Source organism: Diabrotica undecimpunctata, chromosome 6, assembly GCF_040954645.1.
Source record: "Diabrotica undecimpunctata isolate CICGRU chromosome 6, icDiaUnde3, whole genome shotgun sequence".
Classification (NCBI taxonomy): domain Eukaryota; kingdom Metazoa; phylum Arthropoda; class Insecta; order Coleoptera; family Chrysomelidae; genus Diabrotica; species Diabrotica undecimpunctata.
Genome location: NC_092808.1, coordinates 28,691,185 through 28,714,585, shown reverse-complemented (window position 1 = coordinate 28,714,585; position 23,401 = coordinate 28,691,185). Strand labels below are relative to the sequence as shown.

The window sequence follows — 23,401 nt, the reverse complement described above, 5'->3', positions numbered from 1 at the left end:
TGAGCACGCAAACATGCGATGATTTCTAATTTCAACGAATGCTCTGGGCGCGAATGGTTTGAGTACGCACGCATATGCGTAGCTTCTCACCGCATGCGTGTGCTAGTCTGTACGCGCCTTTAGAATTATTCGTGAAAAAAGGTGTTTTTTATGAAAAACAATCCCGAATAAGTAAAAAAATATGTATAGAACATTTTTTCTCTAAAATGCGCCTCTTTATCCATTTGTGGAGATCTTTTTTTTTAATTTCACCCCCCGAGTCGGTGTGGTATATAATAGAAAAAGCACAAATTGGAATAGAGTAGATTTTGCTTGATGATGTATCCCCTAGTTACTGTTAACATTTCAAGGAAATCGGAGGTGATAGCCTTGATAAACTGGACTATTCCGGAGTTTCTATACTAACGGATTAAATGCCTGAGAGGGAAAATAACTGAATTTAGTCTTAACGAGTAGTATTATCTGTAATTAATTAAAAAAATACCTTTATCAAACAGTCGAACATCTCCGATTAAGGCATTCAATTTGTTTTGAATTTCATTGTGAGTTTGACGACGATTAGCCGTACGATCAGTAACGGTAGTAGCGAAAATTTTTGCTGCAACTTGTATGGCATCTTCGTTTAATTTTGGAAGCAAATAGTTCACAATTTCATCCAAGATATCGTCCTGTACGCCCTCCTCCTCAAGCGGAAGTTGCAATGTATCTAAAAATGATTAATGTTGGATTTTGTTTAAAATACATACAGAGTGATTAATTAGTAATTGATTGTTTCTGAGAAAGCTCAGTAGATATGTTTAGTAAAAGATACAAAAAAAAAAGATATTTCTAAAAATACTAAATAGTATTAAACTCCATATTTTAAAATTAGTTACAATCGTATCAAGTTCAACGCCCTGTACAATTACAAAGAAGTATGGGAACAATAATTTATTGCAACCATAGTTTTTTAATACTAGTCAAAAATTATTAATTTTTATCATTTTGATTAATAGTCTAGGTGCCATTGGTGATTTGTAAGCCAATAGTATTAAACATTAAATAATTATCTAAAAAATGAACTTTGTACTTAGTCCGACGGTTATTAATAAAATTTAAGATTTGCGTAATATCTAAAATTTATATAGATTAAATAAATAAAAAAATTGCTATTTTTTGTCGGACTGCAATTTGGGTACATTATATTTTGTCGGACACATATTCCATGTAGTATGTAAATCTTTCACAAATCTAATTTTTTTTGTCCGACAGTTATTAATAAATTTCTACAGACTCGTCATCAGGTGCCACCAATCACGCACCTCGATGTGCATCGCCCTTCCTTCTGGAACTTATAATTAAATTTAATTGGTTGAGAAATGAAAAGATTTCTTATAAAAGTTAATTTATCTTTAAATATGGGACATTTTCGGATCTCAGGTCAGTGTATAGTATGGTTTTACCCGTCTAGGGTAGCTCCCTAGAGCACTTTGCTCGAAGGGCTCTGCGAATTTTCTAAAACTCTGAAGCTGAGTTTTTTTCTTCTTAGAAAACCTGTGTTTTATTTCTACAAAGTAAATAAACCATAAAGGCATTGTCTTTTTCAAGACAATGCCACAATAAGAGCGTACCGGCTAACTACGCAATATTGCAACATATTGCGCAATAGTTAGAAAAATTAATAAACATGGAAACTTGCACCAAGATGCTAACACATTTTCATACGTTTATTAATAACACCGGAGACGACATGGCGCCCAACCATTTAACGAACTCTACCACGACTCCGAGATATCAGAGTTCTCATGCTCCAGCGATCGAAAATCGCAAAAGTTCCAACACGACGCCTGCATCAAAACCACTCAAGAAAACAGCGGGGAGAAGCATCGGATGTTAGTACACCAAACTAACATGCCGATATCCACCTTCTGCAGCCCTGAAACCGTCGATGTGCCATATCTCCGACGAGCCAGCCTACTTGATGCTAAGTACCGGATGCGATGGATGTCCCCAGAGTAGCCAGTCACTGCCTGCCCTACCATTATGTGGTCCAGAGTCACCACGAAGGCTCAGGCAAACTCGCCTACGACACACCGGCGACATGCAGATGGGAAACGTATAGCTAGAGAGGACGAAGCCGCCGTAGAACGAGCACATCACCGAGGATGGACCTGCAGATGCTGTCAACAACACCGACCACCGCCTGTGAGTGTTTTGTGCAGTGTAAGTGCGTGCTACGCGAGTGTAGTGTGTGTTAGAGAACTGTAAGTAAATTTGACAATATAGACATATCCATTTTTAATATATTTTATGCATTTTTTTCTTTCCTATATGTGAATTGTAAAAAAATTGTTTTCTTAAGTTTTTTAATAGAATCAGCTTTTTTTATCAGCCTCAGAGTCTCCAAATCAGGGGGGATGTCATCAGGTGCCACCAATCACGCACCTCGATGTGCATCGCCCTTCCTTCTGGAACTTATAATTAAATTTAATTGGTTGAGAAATGAAAAGGTTTCATATAAAAGTTAATTTATCTTTAAATATGGGACATTTTCGGATCTCAGGTCAGTGTATAGTATGGTTTTACCCGTCTAGGGTAGCTCCCTAGAGCACTTTGCTCGAAGGGCTCCGCGAATTTTCTAAGACTCTGAAGCTGAGTTTTTTTCTTTTTAGAAAACCTGTGTTTTATTTCTACAAAGTAAATAAACCATAAAGGCATTGTCTTTTTCAAGACAATGCCACAATAAGAGCGTACCGGCTAACTACGCAATATTGCAACATATTGCGCAATAGTTAGAAAAATTAATAAACATGGAAACTTGCACCAAGATGCTAACACATTTTCATACGTTTATTAATAACACCGGAGACGACATGGCGCCCAACCATTTAACGAACTCTACCACGACTCCGAGATATCAGAGTTCTCATGCTCCAGCGATCGAAAATCGCAAAAGTTCCAACACGACGCCTGCATCAAAACCACTCAAGAAAACAGCGGGGAGAAGCATCGGATGTTAGTACACCAAACTAACATGCCGATATCCACCTTCTGCAGCCCTGAAACCGTCGATGTGCCATATCTCCGACGAGCCAGCCTACTTGATGCTAAGTACCGGATGCGATGGATGTCCCCAGAGTAGCCAGTCACTGCCTGCCCTACCATTATGTGGTCCAGAGTCACCACGAAGGCTCAGGCAAACTCGCCTACGACACACCGGCGACATGCAGATGGGAAACGTATAGCTAGAGAGGACGAAGCCGCCGTAGAACGAGCACATCACCGAGGATGGACCTGCAGATGATGTCAACAACACCGACCACCGCCTGTGAGTGTTTTGTGCAGTGTAAGTGCGTGCTACGCGAGTGTAGTGTGTGTTAGAGAACTGTAAGTAAATTTGACAATATAGACATATCCATTTTTAATATATTTTATGCATTTTTTTCTTTCCTATATGTGAATTGTAAAAAAATTGTTTTCTTAAGTTTTTTAATAGAATCAGCTTTTTTTATCAGCCTCAGAGTCTCCAAATCAGGGGGGATGTCATCAGGTGCCACCAATCACGCACCTCGATGTGCATCGCCCTTCCTTCTGGAACTTATAATTAAATTTAATTGGTTGAGAAATGAAAAGGTTTCATATAAAAGTTAATTTATCTTTAAATATGGGACATTTTCGGATCTCAGGTCAGTGTATAGTATGGTTTTACCCGTCTAGGGTAGCTCCCTAGAGCACTTTGCTCGAAGGGCTCCGCGAATTTTCTAAGACTCTGAAGCTGAGTTTTTTTCTTTTTAGAAAACCTGTGTTTTATTTCTACAAAGTAAATAAACCATAAAGGCATTGTCTTTTTCAAGACAATGCCACAATAAGAGCGTACCGGCTAACTACGCAATATTGCAACATATTGCGCAATAGTTAGAAAAATTAATAAACATGGAAACTTGCACCAAGATGCTAACACATTTTCATACGTTTATTAATAACACCGGAGACGACATCGTGGAAAAGCCGATTTTCACTGTCGGACGGAAAAATCGGCGAGTACATTTGTCGGACAATGTAAAAATAGTATTTTTGACGTTATTTTTGAACGATACAGAGAAAATCAGCTTGTTATTACTAAATTTTTTGAAGTTGTTTTTTTGGCATGTTTAGTTTGGTAGACTCCCTTATGAAACCAAAATTTTTATCAGACAAGATTTTTTTCGGATATTTCACGAAGTCGACTTTTGTATTCATTAAACAGCAATACGTTATTAATAAATTTGATACATCACTTCAAAATGACCACTTTTGGATAAGCTGGAGAAAAAAAGCACCCAGTACAGAAAGTATCCCAAGAGATATTTGGAGGTCGAGGTCTTACGAAGCTATCCTGAAAATTGTAGCCTGATATGTATGAGTGATATAGTACAGTATAGTATTTTTCATATAAAAATGCGTGCACGTCATTCAAGATTTACGACGTCAGAACCCCACAGCGTTGCCAAAACATCAGAATAGTTAGTAAGTGAGGAATTTTTAAAATGTCAACTATTTGTCAAACTATTATAGTAAATACAGTTTTAAGATTACTGCAACACACTAAAATACATAAGAAAACATTTTAATACAAAATTATATTATTCTAAATTTTAAACTTACTTCTATTTAGAGCATTAATAGTAAAAACGTCTTAAAAAGTATTTTAAAAGGTAAATTTGACAAGCTCTTACTCTTACCTCTTAAAATACTAGTAGACAACAAAAAACTCAATTTTACCAGTTCCTCTCCTAAAAAAGTGATGTAGTGCCAATAAGCCCGTTTTTAAAAGTGTTACGTCTATTTTGTCCTTTTAATTGTGTTCTGTTTGTCCCTAATTGTCCTTAATTGTTTTTAGTTTTATAATTTTAACATATGACATCACAATTTCTGCCAAAACAGAAATTAAGCCTTTTATCAAAAATTTAATAATTACAAATCAAAGGAATTGCACACCCACAAAATAGTACATCTACTTTCATTCATTGTCATATAATTGTCCTCATACTGTAAAAAAATTTCAATAAATTAACACACATTTCTAAAATATATCTCCTGAATAAATATAAATAACTTTAATAATTTAAATAATATAAAACATCACTTTCATTTAACAAACAATCACATATACCTTACTCCTATTTCATTTGTTAACATCTCTCCCCTCAAGAAACGTCCCCGTTAATTGTCAGACAATTAAAAAATTAACCGAAGGTCACCCATCATCAGCAATTACAGGATAGTTTGAACTATGTATCACGAATCATTATTTAAAAATTCTTGTACCGGAATGTAAGTAGTATTTTGTTTGTTTCTAATTTATTACAATTCAATAGATTATCTCTAACCAATTTGTGGGTTTTCACTTTGTCTGCTAAATGTCTGCTAGAACGAATCATTATTTAAAAATTCTTGTACCGGAATGTAAGTAGTATTTTGTTTGTTTCTAATTTATTACAATTCAATAGATTATCTCTTACCAATTTGTGGGTTTTCACTTTGTTTGCTAAATCAATTTATGCATATTAATTAACATAGACAGGTAATATTGGCATAATTACTATAACCTTTTTTATCTTTATCTTTATTAGACAGCAACCTAATATGGGCTTTTTATAATTTCAGCATTTAATTTACTTTGTACCGTTAGACCTGAAGATGCTTTGCAAAGTGTAGAAAGCGAAACCGGTCGTTTGTTAGTAAAATTAAATTGATTGTAAGTTTAATTTTATTTCTTTTATCTATTTGAAATAGACTCACACAAGCAACACATTCATGATTTGAATAATAGCTGTTTTTAGGCACTCTGGAAAAATACCTTTTTCAAAGGAATCGTTAATTAATGAGACCAGGACTCCCAACACACTTTTTGAGAGATTTAAGAAAATTTTTGTGGATAGTCCATTAGTAAACTCCATTCGCTTAGCTCGGACAAATTTTGACAGATTCATTGTCGGAAACCTACAACACAACAATTCCTACTTCTCAGTATTAATAGCTCAAGTATCCTGCTATTACAGACTTCTTTCTTTAAAAAAAGAAGAATTATTCTAAATAGTCGAAGTGTATACTAAACCCATCAAATTTTGGGTAGTATATATTTAAAAAATATATATTTAGTTGTTATAATTTAACATAACTATTTATTATATGGTGCAGATAAATAAATATTGATTGTCGGTAATTCGCAAAGTTCTATTTTATTTACTATTTAGTTTGTTTACTATTAATATTGGCTATGAGTACGGGTGCTTGGTTGTATAGTAATTTCCAGCCACTTTTAGTCTGTCAAAAAGTAACTAACTTCGCAAAAAAATAATTACTAAATTCACTAGACAGTTCGGACTGGGATTAGCGAACCGAGTTTAGTACTACAGGAAGATTTGCTTTTCATATTACTGATTGTTTGGATCAGTTTGGATTTATCAACTGGTCTTATAAAGAATCAATTCGAGACATTTTTGGAATTGGAGAGATAGGAAATAGGATCTTGTTGTAGCAAAATATTGGATGTTATATTTTTACTCACATTAACGAAGTATTCATTTAGATTTTTAGGGTTTGGAAGAAAAAATATTTGAGCTGTGTTAGTTTTATTTCGAAGATCGTTTATTATGGACCCAGTTTCCATTGCAACATTTTTAGAGCTTCCCAGACGATTCTGATAGTACATTTGTTTAGCTGTTTTGATAAGTTTTAGATAGATTCCTCTGTACTTGGAGGTATATTCAGTTCAGTTAAAAGAGATTCCACTTAATATACGTGAAAAAAATGTAGTTTTTACATGTCGGTGCCCCTATGCACACTAACGAATTAGTGCATGGTGGACTTAATAATCAGTTTGTTGAAAGATAGATTGGAAAGGAATGGACCGGTAAGGTCCATCTCATACTCAGGTCATCAAATTTCAATAAAATTTACTCATTTCTTTGAGGTTACGATATGAATGAAGTGTATAAAACACCCCCAACAAGAAGGGATGATATAAAAGATAGAATTCGAATTTCATTTAAAAATATTTCTTTACAAATGCTTCCTAATGTAAGAAACTCTTTCAATGGCCGCTTTCAAGCATGCATAAATGTTTTGGAAAATCATTTTGAACACTTTACTTAAATAAGATAAGTTAAAATTATTATTGCTTTTTATTTTTCTGTTATTTTTTTTTTCAATTTTCTGTTGGTTATTTTTTATTCATTTAATTTAAAATTAATAGTTTTCTTTTCTTTATCGCTATGTAATTACTAAACTAACTTACAATAATGGCAAACTGTCAGTTTTTGGCAAATCAATCATGGCCAACTCACAATATAATCACTGTTAAATATTTAAATATCTACTAATTTATAAACTTACTTTACTTTAACGTGTCCGGACATGTCATTCATAAAATTTCGACCCAGTATCGGGCTACGTCGGTTCCATCTTGGTTGGCGAGCCACAAATCTTCGAGGGTACATCGATGAGGACAGTTTCTGCATGTAAGAAGATGTTCCATATTCTGTGTTTCTCCACACTCACAGTTCACATCATCTTGATCTGTTTTCCCCATTTTGCCATGTTTGATTTTACTGGAGCGACCCCCGTTCTTATCCTATTCATAGTTTTCCACGTTTTAAAGTCTAGGGACTGACCGGTTTATTGGAGCCGGGGAAGAGGAAAATACTCAGGCGGTTCATCCTGCACTGTTCCAAGGAAGCTTTTCCTAGATTTTAGTCGCTTTCGTGGTGTTCGAGCTTTGTATAGGGCATGCCGCTCGACTGCGATTTGTTTAATTTTCTCTATGTGCTCTACATCGCCTGTGTGTGTTGAGGGTTCTGCAAAACCCACTGCTTTATATAGATTTGAGAGTGGCGTTGGTTTCATGCACCCCGTTACTATCCTGCGTGTCTCATTTAGCGCAGTATCAACTTGTTTGGTGTGGGCAGATCTGCCCCAAACGGGTCCAGAGTTACTGCAAGATATATAGGTTGGTTTGTGTGTTCTAATGTATTACCATTCCACGCAATTTGGAGTTTTCGCTTGGCTTCCTTTGCGCGAAGGTGGAACTTGGGTTTTAGAGGGATTGGGTCTCAGGGAATTCTGCAGGTAGTACGCTGTCATTGTTTTTAAGGCAGTTTCGAGTTTCTTCTCCACTTCTTCAAAACTATTTCCTTGAGCACATATTGCAAGATCGTCAGCATGGAGGAAGTGCTTGGTTTCGGTAGGCCTAGGTTGATCGTTTGTGTATATATTGAAGAGCATGGGTGGTAAAACACTTTCCTGTGGGAGGCCATTTTTTTGAACTCTCCACCTACTTACTTTACCCTCCAGCGTAACGAAAAAACGTCTGCATCATAGGCTGCTGCCAAATCTACAAAAGCAGCCCCTGTTATAAGTATTTTTTCAAAGCCCTCTTCAATGTGTTCTGTTAGTGCGAGAACTTGACCGGTGCAAGATTTGCCTGGTCTGAATCCTCCTTGTTGTGGGAGTAGGTGCTTGTTGACATTTTTTTTCTCTAATTTATAAAGAAAAATAAAAATAACTAAAAAACTAATATATCTTGCTTCATAACACTTAAAAAGTATGGCGGTAATAGTATTTTTCGATACTGGTATAAAATACAGGATGATCCATTTAAAACTTTACTATTTACTACATTTTACTATTATTAAAAAATTTTGTTTGCAATAGATCATTATTCCCATATTCCTTTAATTATACAGGGAGTTAAACTTGACACGATTTTCATGTAATATTGGTTGTAACTATTTAAATACCCATTATAACAGGTTAAAACTTTATATTGTTGTAATTGGAAGTGAAGCAGACCTCAAGTTTAGAATAAAATACCGATAGTTCCGTTTAAAAAAATATATACTTTGACCTGGTATCCCATTATGAAATACCCTGTAAGAATGTAACTAATTTTAAAATGTGGAGTTTACAGCTGCCTGCAATCTTTGTAAATCACTTTTTTTGTATCTTTATAACAGACCTACGAACTTCCTCACACTAATCAATCACCCAGTATTTAGTATACATATTTAGCGTTTACCATAAATTTAAAAATATAATAAAACAAAAGTGGCAACTTTGCTTCAAATATAATATGTACGTACTTACTTTTAATATCATCAAATTTAATAATTTCTAACACTATTTTCTTTTCAGCCACGTCTCCATCACTTTCTGAGTTGTTTCTTTGAGCAGCTCTGTATAACTTTTTCGTAGATTTAGTTTTCGTTTCTCTACCTTGAGTTCCTCCACCGCTTTTTCCGCCAGCTGCTTTCCTCCTCCTTTCTTCTCTCTTGTCAACCTTTTCTTCTATGTCTTCTACTTTTTGCGTTTTAGTTGAAGATGCTTGTAGACTGATATGATACTGCTGATACTTTCCACTTTCTACAATATCCTTGGCTTTTTCTTGAATTAAACTTTCACAATCTTTAACTAGTTTCTCAATGAATGTTTTACTAAAGACGTAGTTCTCCAACAGAACGGTTTGAGAACGTTTTTGGTTATTTAATACTAAGTCTAGAATCATTTCTTGATCTGTTTGATTAAATACTGAAGGTAAATTAATCTGTAAATCTATAAATGACTTGCTAGCTATGCACTCATCAATATCAGCCTCTACGCGATCCAATATAGTTTTAGAGACTATGCAAGAATTGAGAATTTGATAATCTTGATTGGCAAGCTGTTTTTTAATATACGTTTTTTGGTCCGTTATACCAAGGCGTGAAAGAGCATCAAACTCAAGGTAACTATTTTGTTTGTAGAAATGGTTTACCCATTCATTCTGCAATAAAATATTAAGCATTAATATACACTACAGGAATATTTTTAAAATGATTTGGTAGTATACAGGGAGTTTCAAAAACAGGAAACATCGTCTCTAGGATAGGTAAAAATCTGACAAATAATTGGGATTTGCTTAGTAAAAAAATTTGTAACGCCATCCGCTTTCAAGATAAAAGGCATTGAAGAAAAAAGTGTCTACCCTCAAAAAAGTTATGTTGAATAATACTTGGTACGAATCTTGTAACTAGAGCCCTCTATGAGAGTCAGATATAAAAACATATTCATGGATGTACCAGCTTCCAAAACATATTCGTATAAAATTTCATTACAATGTTGACAGTAGTTTCGGCAAAATCGTAAAAAATATGTAACGTTTTTTTTTCTTCAACACCTTTTATCTTGAAAACGGATGGTGTTACAAACATTTTTACCAAGCAAACCCCAATTATTTTTCAGTTTTTTACCTATCCTAAAGACGATGTTACCTTTTTTGAAAACACCCTGTATATAATTTAAAATGCATCAATTCTCAGAGTACGCTACATCTAACTTGGATGGTAGAAAATGAAACGACTGCGTGTCTCTGAACTAATCACCGACTGCAAAGAATTTAAAACACCTCTAAACTTTTAGGAACAAATTTCTGCAAGAAGTTTGTTCCAGCTAGAGGAAGTCATATTAAGCATCTATGTAGAAGACATGAATGCCCTGTCTGTTCTATTTAAAAGTGTGTGCTCCGTCAGACACTGGCAGATTGAAAACAAACTCGAAATGATCAAACAGTTCTGAAAAGATTATAGCCATATTTAATATTGTTTAAACTTTGTGAAATAATTTACAACTTCTTCTTCTTCATGTACCTTGTCCGTTCCGAACGTTGGCAATCAACATGCCTATTCTGACTTTGTTTACGGCAGATCTGAATAGTTCAGCAGATGACAATCCGAACCATTGCCGCAAGTTTTGGAGCCACGAGTGTCTTCTCCTCCCTTGACCCCTTCTGCTGTCTATTTTCCCTTGAACGATCAGCTGTAGTACTCTATATTTATTATGTCTCATAACGTGCCCCAAGTATTCCAACTTTCTTTTCTTTATGCTTATTCCTACCTCTCTCTCTTTACCTATCCGGCGTAGTACCTCTTCGTTGGTCACGTGCTCAGTCCAGGATATACGTAATATACGTCGGTAAGCCCACATTTCGAAGGCCTCTACTTTGTTCATCAATGTTGCGGTCATTGTCCACGCCTCCATTCCATATAACAAAACCGGGTATACATAACATTTCAGAAGTCGAATTTTGAGAGGTAGGGTGAGGCTTTTAGAGGTGAAAATTTGCTTCATGATAGTGAACGATGCTCTTGCCTTTTCTACTCTTATACGTATTTCCTTTGCTTGATCCCAATTTGAGTTAACTGTTGTTCCCAAGTAGATGTACGAATCCACGTGTTCAATTCTTTCATTGTCTAATATCAGTTGCTGTGGTGGTTGTTGGGTTTTGCTTACTAACATCCATTTGGTTTTTGTGATATTTAGTCTGAGTCCGTATTGTGCACTGGTTTTTTATATCTTACTCATTAGGCAACTCAGTTCCTCCATGCTACTTGCTAGAATCACAGTGTCATCAGCATACCTTATGTTATTAATTATTTCTCCATTTATCTTTATGCCTTCTGTGCTTTCCTCCAGCGCTGTCTTAAATACTTCTTCTGAGTATATATTAAAGAGAATAGGAGACAAGATACAGCCCTGCCGTACCCCTTTCTTCATCTCAATTTTATTGGTCAATGTAGATCCTACTTTGACAACACATTTACCCTTCAACAAGTAATTGAAAAACGAACAGCTCGAAACCTCCCTACGCATCTGGTATTTATAGATCTGGAGAAGGCTTATGATACAGTTCCTTTAAAACTCTTATTTAGTGTCTTGACGAAAACGGACCTTAGTAAAACATATCTAAAAGCAATACTGAACATCTATAAATGTCCTCAAAGCACTGTAAAAACAGGAAATACTTTCTCAAGGGTATTTACAGTAACGAAAGGCTTGAGACAAGGATGTTGTCTTTCCCCCACCCTATTCAAAATATATATCCAAGAAGCACTGCACCAGTGGAGACAAAAATGTGCGGGAATGGGGTTGAAGCTTAACAACCATCATCTGACAACGCTGTTCTTTGCAGATGATCAAGTACTAATTGCAAGCTGTGAAGGAGATGCAGATTATATGCTTAGAAAGCTCAAAGATGAATACGAAAAATGGGGGATGAGTAAGAATATGTCTAAAACAGAATATATGCGAATAGGCAGTGAAGACGAAGACCCGGATTTGGAAATTAGACAAATGAAAAGGTGCTACGAATACAAATATTTGGGAAGTATTATCTGCAGTAAAGGAACAACGGAACGAGATATAGACTATAGAGTGCAACAAGACAGGAAGAGTGTTCAAATTCTGAATTCGATACTTTGGTCCAACAAAGCTATTATGAGAACTAAACTGACTATCTACAAAGTAATTGTAGAGCCCATTCTTACATATGGAGCAGAATGTTGGCAAATGACAGTAAAAGGAAAGAAAAAAGTGGACACGGTTGAAATGGACTATCTGAGAAGAGCTTGCCGTATATCAAGAGTAGAACGTATACCTAATTCTGAAATTAGAAGAAAAACAGATAGAGTACATACAACTTCTGAAAGAATAGAAACTAGACAGTTAATATGGTATGGACACGTACAGAGGATGGACGACAACAGATGGCCAAAAAGAGCTATGGAATACAATCCAAGTAATAGAAGGAAACGAGGAAGACCAGCCAAGTCTTGGATACAAGGTGTTATGGAAACCATGAAAGACAGAGCCATTGATGAAGACACCTGGAGAGATAGAAAAAGATATATAAAGATATATATATATATATATATATATATATATATATATAGATCCTACTTTCACTTTAGCTGTTTGACCCCAATAGAGGCTCGCTATTGTTCGAACGTCTCTGTAGTCGACTCCGATCTTATGGAGAACTTCAATAATCTTTTCGTGCTTTACGTTATCGAATGCTTTTGCGTAGTCTATAAAGCATATGTACACGTCTTTGTTCATATCTCTGCAGCGCTGGATGAGTACCTGTAGACTAAAAAGTGCTTCTCTTGTCCCAAGAGAATTCCGAAACCCAAACTGCGAATCTCCAATGTTATCCTCGCATTTTTTGCTTATTCTGTTGTAAATAACCTTGGTGTATGCCTTCGAAATGTGGTTAATTAGACTTATCATCCGATGTTGATCACAAGACTTTGCTTTTGGTTTTTTCGGTATGGCAACAAAAGTTGACTCTAGCCAGTCTTCAGGAAACTCCCCGCTGTTATAAATATTTTTAAAGAGTCTGACGAGTGAGTCTAGAAATTTACTGTTTGTTTCGCACAGCATTTTCAATACTTCCCCGTATACGTTATCGTTGCCTGGTCTTTTGTTATTTTTAAGACCCTTTATAGCATTCTCCACTTCTGATTTTAGAATAGAAGGGCCAGTATCATCATTGCTCAGTGTATACCCACTAGGACGGTCATCATTAAACAGTTGTTCCACATAAGTTTCCCAGATTCTAACTATTTTGTCGGGGTCTAGTTGTAGATTTCCATTATCATCGCACAGCCCTTTCGATAAAATATTGTAGCTTTTCTTTGTTGTGAGTTCCTTTATCTTCTTATGCATATTGTGATAGTCGTATACCTTTTCGCACTGTTCGATTTCTTCGCATCTCTCCGAGAACCATTTCTCTTTAGTTTTTCTTATCTCAGATCTTATTCGTCTATGGGTTTCACGGTATTTGGCAGTATCTTTAGTTTTATATATCCGTCTCTCTTCCATTATGTCAAGGATTTCTGCAGTCATCCAGTCTTTCTTTTTTCTCTTATCAGGTAGTAAAAACTTAGTGCTTGAAGTCCTAATCTCTTCTTTAATTTCACTCCACTTTTCCAGCGGTTCATTGTTATTTTTAAGGATTTTTGATATTTCGGTATTTAAATTCTCCTGCATCTGTTGTTTAATATTACTGTTGGAAAGCTTCCTAATATCTAGCGTTTCGGGCCTGTTCTTTACATTTGGCTTTTTTAACTTTACTTCAAACTTACATACCACCGGATTGTGGTCTGATGCTACGTCCGCACCCGGGTAAGTTTTTACGGTTTTGATGGAGTTTCTAAACCTGATTGGTGCAGCGATATAATCTATTTGATTTCTGATATTTTACCAGGTGAGTCTGCCGGTGATTTCCAGGTATAGAGTCTACGGTGCGGGAGCTTAAAGATAATTTACAACACCAATAAATATTTAACACGTTAAGCCCCATATGCACCACACTGGTGCACAGCACGTTTTAACCACAGACCATGCGTACCAATTTGGCCTAAGTATGTTATCGTGTTTAAGACACTGTGGCCACGTGAGGGACACAGTTTGTGTGTTGTTATGTGATAAATTTGAAAGGTCTGGTCTATAGAAAACGGAAATCTGTCTTAGCCCGGTAAAACCTGCCTGTAGGTTAGGATTTTTGTTGACATTTTTTGAATTTCAATGTGGTATCATCGTGTGCGACAATTTTATTTATTTTCTGTAGTAGAAAAGTATTCATATCTTCGTATAATAAACAAAAAAGGATTATCAGAAGATGAACTTCGTCGAATACTAGAAGAATCTAATTTCAGTGATTATACTATATCAGATTATAACTCTGATGCTGATCCTGCTTAAAGAGAGAATGACAGTGATCAACTTTATTCGAGTAGTGATGAAGAAACTGGACCCAGTAGTTCTATTGATAAAGTGGTAATAGGTAACTAATTTCGCTCACAGTACAGATTGGTGTCTAGATTGTTTTCTTACTTTATAGAAAGGAGTGACGATGTTAGTAGACCAAGAAAGAAACATAAGTTGTATAACGCAGCAGGTCCTTCTAATTTAGTCGATGATTTAGTAATTAATAAGATGTCTTATTTGTAATTTTTTTATTGATATTGATTTTTGTATTGATCTGTTGATTATTTAGACCCAGAGAAACTGAAGAAATCGTCAACATAGACGATGTTAATTTAAGAGCAGATAAAATAATGTGGAAATAAATAGATGGCCCGTAAGAACTACATAAATTTGACTTGAAACTTTGAAACGTTTACTTGGTATTTGTTGATAATGAAATTCAAGATTTGTCAATAACAGAAACAAATAGATATGTTCAACAGAAAGTAGTTAAGGGGATTGTAAATGAAACCATAAAAAATTATTAGCTTTTGTGCAAATGGCAAGACACAGCTATAGATGAATTACTTCGTCTTTTAGCAGTTATAATGTGGATGGGATTAGACAAGAAACCAGATTCGAGAGACTATTGGAACAACAATCCACTTTATGAAAATACGATTTCTCAAAGTTACGGTTTTAGCAGGAACCGATTCGAGACCCTTTTACATTGTTTTCACATTTTCGATAATGAAAATATTCTACCAAATAACAGACTATACAAAATAATCATCTCTTATAACAGTCTTGAATAGAAAATTTCAACCAACAAAATTTCCAGCCAACAGGAAACACAATCCAAAAGCTGTCGTAAATGTAAATGTAAAGCTCAAACGAGGAGAAATTAAATCTTTACAGAGCAACACAAAAGTTATTGTCAGCAAGTGGAAAGATAAGAGAGACGTTCTCTTTCTATCCACTAAGAATCCTCCTTAAATGATTGAAATTCGTAGAAGTATCAAGTGGTACCGGAAAGTGGCTATCGAATTTTTGACTAATACGGAAGTTGTCAATGCGCATGTGCTTTACAAATATGTTACGGGTAACATAATACCTATTACTTATTTCTGAGAAAAAATAATTTTATCATTGCTACACACTAGGAGTGCTCCTGAACCACAACAAGAAAACATTAAAGAAAAAGAGAATAGAGGAAGATGCACACTTTGCACATGCTAAAAAAATACATACATGTTGTCCAGGCTGCCCCTCAACTACTTTTATGTGCATTAAGTGTTTTTTGATACTCATGCAAGTACTGTTAATAAATTTATATAATAGAATATCATAATATGTATATTTGTTGCAATATATTTTGTTCATGCATTACAAACTGTGTGGGACAACCTGGTGCACATGGTCTGGACTAAAACCAAGAACAAAAAATTTTATCCATAGATGTATGCACCAAAAGTGACCATAATGTTTTTTCCTTATTTTAATTGTCAGAACGTCAAATTGTCAAGCACACACAAAAACTAATATAATTTTGATGTCTAAAGCAGAAAAAAAATCCTTTGGTCCGAGACAAAAGGAGCGCGTTTATGCTTTGAGGCTTAACATGTTGTGGAGGAGAAATAATTCATCGAATAATATTCACACAGCTCTAAAGCTTCAACCAAAACTGAAACAGAAGTATACGGAATTACCTATTTTTTTCTTTTATGTATGCCAGTATGCCAGAGAGTAGCAGAGAACAACAAAATAAGTATGTTCAAAAAAAGCGCTGAACCATTCATGGAACCGAATTTTTATATATAGAAATAATATAAACATATTTATATAAATATATTATTTATATAATATGTACTCTCCTCACATATTTAAATTTCTCCATATATACATAAAAACCATCAATATAAAATGTTAGAGACGAAAAATTGTTTATTGTTTTGTAAAGAATGCTGATTACTTACCTGAGACCTGGCATAAACATTCGGTATATACTGAGCACCGGCCATCCTTCCAGTTAAAGATCCATAACTAACAGTTTGATCAAAAAGAGAGAAAAACAACTTATCACTGATATCAATTTGGTTTAAAATAGAAGATATTGGTGTTGGCCTAGTTAAGCCGGTTAGAGCCCCCTTGATTTTAGCTTTTGTTCTAGCAATAAAAGATTCTGTGAAGAAAACTTTGGGATCGTTTTTATCTTGTTTTCCAAAGATGATTTTTCCTAAATTTTTTTCTACTACTTGGTTCTGTAGAAAGTCAGCGGGAAGGTCATACTGAATTGTTAAATCGCTAATACTGATCTGCCCTTGTTGAGCTAACTTCTCATTAATTTCTCCGGCTATTCTCTGTATGTATGAGCTATCAATAAGTTGTCCCAATACTGACTGTATATCCTTATTGCTTTTTAAAACATCATTTAGGTGAGCATTTATGTGTGCCAAATCTACACCTATGATTTTGGCTAATTCTACTAAATTTATTCTACCACTGTGGTCATATAATTCTCCCTTTATGTCTGATACTAACTGAGCAGGTGTAAGATATTCCTTACCATCGCTGGTAAATATCAGATCTAACATTTTTTGATCTATCAACCATGATATGATTTGTATACAGTTTCTTTCAGATAACCTAAAAGTAAAAAAAAAAGAATAAATTTGTGGTCTACCAAATTTTATAGAATATTAAATAATATCAGCGGCGGCTCGCCAGGTGAAGTAGGTGAAGGTGAGGTTCACCAAAAAAATATAATTAAATTGAGACAAATAAATAAAAAATAAAAGCAACATTAATATATCTAAATTCTGAAATCAATTATTTATTCTCTTTTAATTAATCTAAAAATTAAAAAAGGCAGCTAACTTTATTATCGGTGCGGTAGGTACTTGACGGTCAAGTCCTGACCTGTGTAACTTGCTGTATAGTGCGTATGATTCAGGAATAGGACGGTGAAGATTATTTTTGAAATGCGAAATTCATCTGCATTAGCGTTCACGGTTGCCATGGCAACGTGACGTCAGCTTGTCCCTAGTGATAGTTGAGAAAATAGCAAGTGCAGTGCTGTTGAAAAATATCTTATTCGTCTTCACGCACTGGCCACTAGTTGCATGGATACCTATTTAGTATTTGCAGCGACAATATTTTGAAATTTAGTCTATTATATAGATATTTTTTATATAGTATAGTGTATAGTATAGTATTTATAAGTTTAGTTTAGTCACAGTATTAAGTTTATTTGTTTAGTGCACTTTATTAATACATTTCTCTGTGGTTTGTTTCGGATTTCGGATATAAAGTGTTCTCGTGGATTTCATTTGGACAAAAATAATTTTAGACAGACATGAATCCCATTAATGACTTGGTGTGTAATATATTAGAGACTCCGTTTAGCAGGCGAGGTGTTTTAATCGCCAAAAAACCCCCAATGAAATGTCAAGGTTCAGAACTAAAATACCCCAAGCAAGTAGAACATATCGTATCTAGTATAAGTGCCCTAAAAAACTGTTTTCAAGTTATTAGGGCCCTAAACTCTATTTTTTTAACGAATTTTTAATGAGATTTGGACGCGACTTAGGTACCAAAACTCCTTTTGGCTCCGGCAAGCTTTCCTCATCTTCACCACTTTTTTAGGCCACGAGCCGCCGCTGAATAATATACCTATATCATGTTTTGTAAGTTTATTCAACTATTGTTTGCATCAATACAGAATATTTTTGTGGTATCCAAAGTGGATATTAAATAATTTATTTTTGTCTATATAATCTTCTATAAAAAAATAGAAAATATCCTAAATAATAGGTCTATATTTTAAATTGTCATTAATAAATGCTATTCAATAAAATTATCCTCATAAAATCCAATAGGTGGCACTCCCATCCATTTGAAACCATAAACATTCATCAAAACATTCAGAATTAATTGTACTGGGGAATATTAAACTTAATACAAATTATACCCTTTAAAAACAAATAAAGTGGCCCATTTACATTGCCTCCGAAAAAATAGGGTCCAATATTATTTTTTACACTTTCAGTCCATATGTGAACTGTCTGAGGGTATTGATTATGACTTATGCGTAAATTGGGGATTTTCCCTTACGTATTACATACAATTCAGATGGTAGAACTCGTCATGTAAAGTAAAGGTGGCTTCATTGTAAAAAATAATATTTTGTACCAGCAGCAGGACTTGGTGACTTCATCATTGTTTCACAAAATTCAATTCACATATATGAATCTTATTGTTTAATTTTTTTACCAAAAACCAAACACTGAAGAATATTCCCATCATAGAATTATGGCTTGATGATTAAATTTGTCAAAGTTGACTCTGAAAAACACCACAATCACATAGGGTTGAGAAAAGACATATACTAGAGAGGCATGGTTTTTGGTAAATATACTAGCTACTGTATAAGTTTTGAAACCTTGGTTTAGGCTCTTTGCCTCTTCAGGGTAAGGGTTCTCCTTGTAGGAGAAGGTAGGACAACAAATTACAGGTTCCCTGGGATAGCTTATGCTGTTTCAAATGGTTGCATGCATGAAGGTTAGCTGTGGCTAGGTCCTCACCTAGGACAGGTATCATGTAATGAGATTGGGAAACCACAGAAGACCAATCTCTCCCTGTCCTTTGTATGTTGTGTGGTATTATAAGTTGAGTTATGGATGGTGACTGACAAGTGATTGCCTCAAAGTTTGTGTGTTATGAGAGAATTTTAGTGGAGGATGTGTAAGGATGTGGGTGAATGTCTAATGAATTGTACTGTTGTATGGAGATGGCGTGTCCATACTTGTTATAGCAAGTCTCCCTACAGAGTCAGGCCACGTCATTCATTTTATGTGGGAAACATTAAAAAGGATCATAGAAATGAAGTAAATCAATGACTTCATATCTGAGATGAGTTCATATATAGGAATTTGTTTGGGAGTAGATACAGGTTGGGTTTGGTGTGGTCTAGTTGGTAAAGCTTTCCTTATAGGACATCTAGGAGAAAAGGTGGAGTGGTTGCTTCGGCAGTTTGGACAAATTGAAAGATTTGCTGTGGGGAATGTGAGCGATTTGTGTTGTTGAATGCAGTTGTGGCAGATAGTGGTTTTTAGGAGCATTCTATGTTGGGATGTCAGCTTCTATTATTCTAATTTATTATCTAAAATCTACTAAATAAGAAAACAGACAGCTGGAATGTCAAGATTATAACAAATATTTATGGAAAACAAACATTAACTGACAGACTTAATAGAAAAGTAGAAACTCAAAGTAAATACTTTTCAGTGTTGTATACTTTCTCATCAATTTATATACACCCAATTTTTAAATAGATCCTAAATAAGGATCTTTGTAGATGCTAGTACTTTTTCTATAATGTACAAAGAAATGTGAGCTGAATATTGTCGTGAAAAGTGACGAAGGAGAGCAGGAATATATTGTATGAAAATATGGTCAGGGAATACAAAATAAAAGATGAAATATGTTGGCATCTTTCTGTATAAAAAAGCAACTAGTAATAAAAAACACAATTTTCAAACTTCCACGGCATCATCCCAAACTTACAATATTTAGCTGACAATTAATAAAAGTACTGTACAAAAATCTCAACTTGGAACCATGGACTTGTTAGTGTAAACAGTTCAATAGGGTTTAAAAAAAAAAAGAGAACTATTTTACTTTTATACTATATAATAATAATAATAGTCTCCCGTTTTATACCGCTGTCGCGGCTTTGGGAGTATAGCAGGGTAGTCTGCTATATCTAGGGCCTACGGTATACAAGAAGGTAACATGGCCAGTGCTACGCTTCAACCGTCTATTATTACCCCTGGTTTTACCCAAGGTACTCATTTTTATTCAGGCTGAGTCGACCTGGGGCCTATAGACATTTTTAAAATGTCTAGATGTTCTTGCCGGCGGTGGGATTCGAACCCCGGACCACCGGCTTGCGAGTCAAGCATCCTACCGCTTGCGCTACGCAGGCCCTTTGATATGCCCTATTTGCCCTATCATACTATATAAACAACAGAAATATGTAAAACAATATACAAGTTAACTGTAATACACCAAGAACAAACAGAATTTTCAACATTTATAAGGGGGCTTAGAAAAGCATTGATAAATTACTTATATTTAACTTTTCGTAACATTATGATCAAGTTGTTTCAATATGAAATTGAATAAAAAAGGGTTACCAGTATATTGTTTTAAAACTATAACACTTCAAAGGCTAGTAGAGAAAGGAAACCTAGAAAGAAGTCAGTTGTTGATTTCTTAAAAGTGGTATGTTCACAGTTTTAAAACTAATTGACTTCTTTCTTAGTTCCCTTTCTGTACTACACAATGAAATGTTAACTAGATTTATGACAATACACATAATCCGTTTTTACTCAATTTCTTCTTGAAACAATGTGGTCATAATATGTTACCAAAAGTTAAGTATAAATAATTTATCAATGGTTTTCTAAATCCTGTTCTCAGTGATGAAAATTCTGTTTGTTCTTCATGTACTTATGTTTATTGTATATATTTTTTTACAATCTTTTTCTTTATACAGTATAAAACTATCATAGTTCTGTTTCTTCTTTTAAAAAACATTGAACTTTTTATAATCCATGGCTCCAAGTTGATCTTTTTATACATTACTTTCATCAATTGTCAGCTACAAACTACATATTCTTAAAGTTTTTTCTTTGATATTTCCTCTATATGTGTAAGCTTATTTGGGCACTTTTAGATTAAACTGATGATGTGTATGTATTCATATATAAAATATTTTCATTAAAGGATGAAGTAGCCAGATCCTTTCTTTTCTTCTGCACTTTGTGACCAATTACACTCTCACAAGTATTCTTGTGAATATATATATATATATATATATATATATATATATATATATATATATATATATATATAATTATTATTATTATGAATCATAAGAAACAAGACCCGACACAGCCACAATGCAAAGGCTACTGGAAACGGCAGAGATGAGAGTACTGAGAAGAATTACAGGAAATACACTGAGAGATCGAAAGAGAAGTGAAGACATTAGAATAAAATGTAACATACAGTGTATAAATGAATGGACACAAAATAGAAAGGAATAACCACATAAGCAGAATGGAGGAGACCCATGTCATCAAAATAGCAAAACATAAGTCACCAATCAGCAGAAGAAGTATCAGACAACTGCACAAAAGATGGAGTGACAACCTTCCATGGAGGTATTTATCTGCCAATGAACAAGTAGAATTGCTTATAAAGAGGAAGGAGAAGAAGAAGAAGAACAATAACCTTTGTTGCTAATTCTGAAACTTTTAACTTAAGAATAAGGCAAGGAAACCATATTATTAGTTATATAATACAACATGAATGTAATGGCATTCTACTAAAGTAATGACTAAAAGTAGTGAACTTTCTGTTAGTTTTATACATTAAAAGTAAATTGGATTGACACAATAACTAAAAACCTATTTATGTTGATAAGCAGATAATCTCACAAAAAATAGAGATATATTGAACTGTATGTTACTAACCGTGAATATTTTGATTAGTTTAGTAAAAAATCGCAACAATTACTAAGTAGACTAAACGTATATTAAGGAATGGGGTGCAGTCTCTGTGAAAAATATTAAACAATTTTTTCCTATTTTGCTGCTCAAACTCAAAGGCTTATACAACTTATTATGTTAATAATTGTATTTGTCCACACTTCTTTCAGTATATTTTTTTAAACTAAGAAATATTACCAAAAAGTTTTAATAAGACATGTTTTCTTTTTGCGTATTAAATTTTAATGGACAATTGGATTACTATTTATATTTTAGGATTAAAGTTCTAATTCAAATGATTGTTGAGATACTCATTTAACTTAAAATATTATTTAATTTGTTAAGATTGTAATTGATAACTCTTAATGTAAATGTAAAATAATTCAGAATAGGTAATGAAGTTGTAGGTATAATATATAATATTCCTTCAACAAAAGAAACTTACTTTTGAGTCGTAGAACTCAGCTGCACTTTTTGAAAATCGGCAGCTAAACGTTTGACCTCTTCCCAATCTGCCATTTTTCAATCGAACTGGAGAATTTAAATAATTTAAAGAAAATTACTTTAAGGGTAAACAAAATTAACCATATGGAGTATGGACTAAGAAATGTTTTTGCAATTTTGTTTAAACGTCACTCATTGACAAATCACCCAAGACCTTTCAAAACAATCAAAATTGCCAACATATTCTTGAGGTAGGCAACTTGAAATGTCGGATATCTCTATATCTCGTCGACAAACCTGAAATTAGTCAACATATCTTACAGAAATATTATTTGATTAGATGATGCCCTCTTTAAGTTGAAATTATATAATAAAATATTTATCACATTTGAAATGTTTCCATTCTCTTAATGAAAATATTAAAAATACTCAAGTTAAGTAGCTTGCGGCAGATTTAAAATTACATAAATAAAAGTTTAGAATGTGTTTTCTCATGCACAGATTGAGAATTCTATACTGTAGGTATAAATAGTTTTATCTGAAAGAAACCGCTTCTGGTTTGTGGTTCCTATAAATATTTTTCATTACATGCCACAATTTTTATCTTCCACCTAGTTCTTTCGGTATTAGTTTTTTCCATTTCGATTGGTTGCAAGAAATTTGTACTCCTTTTCTTTAAGGAGCATCAACAACTCAATATTATCTGACAAATTTCTAAGATCCTATGACCATACCAACTTTTTCTAAACTGTAATTCTGTTTGCCCTGAGGTAATCCTCATCCCGTAATTGGATCAAAGCATGTTTTTGCCGGTATAAGCAATCCACCATTTAATGGCCAACGGCGGATTAGGGCGGATGAGCTAGTAAGTGGAAGGA

General features: G+C 34.2%; 1 protein-coding gene across 1 annotated transcript in view; it reads right to left on the bottom strand.

Moving 5' to 3' along the window:
• The window catches only part of Ufl1 (UFM1 specific ligase 1), a 28,520-nt gene extending 5,787 nt beyond the window's left edge, over positions 1-22,733 (bottom strand). Inside the window, exons 1-4 of the mRNA XM_072534525.1 lie at positions 22,525-22,733; positions 16,500-17,169; positions 9,106-9,781; positions 485-706 (exon numbers count right to left, since the gene is read on the bottom strand). Coding sequence (XP_072390626.1) covers positions 485-706; positions 9,106-9,781; positions 16,500-17,169; positions 22,525-22,598 — 1,642 coding nt within the window. The 5' untranslated portion in view covers positions 22,599-22,733. The remainder of the gene's footprint in view (positions 1-484; positions 707-9,105; positions 9,782-16,499; positions 17,170-22,524) is intronic.
• Positions 22,734-23,401: the final 668 nt, after the last annotated feature.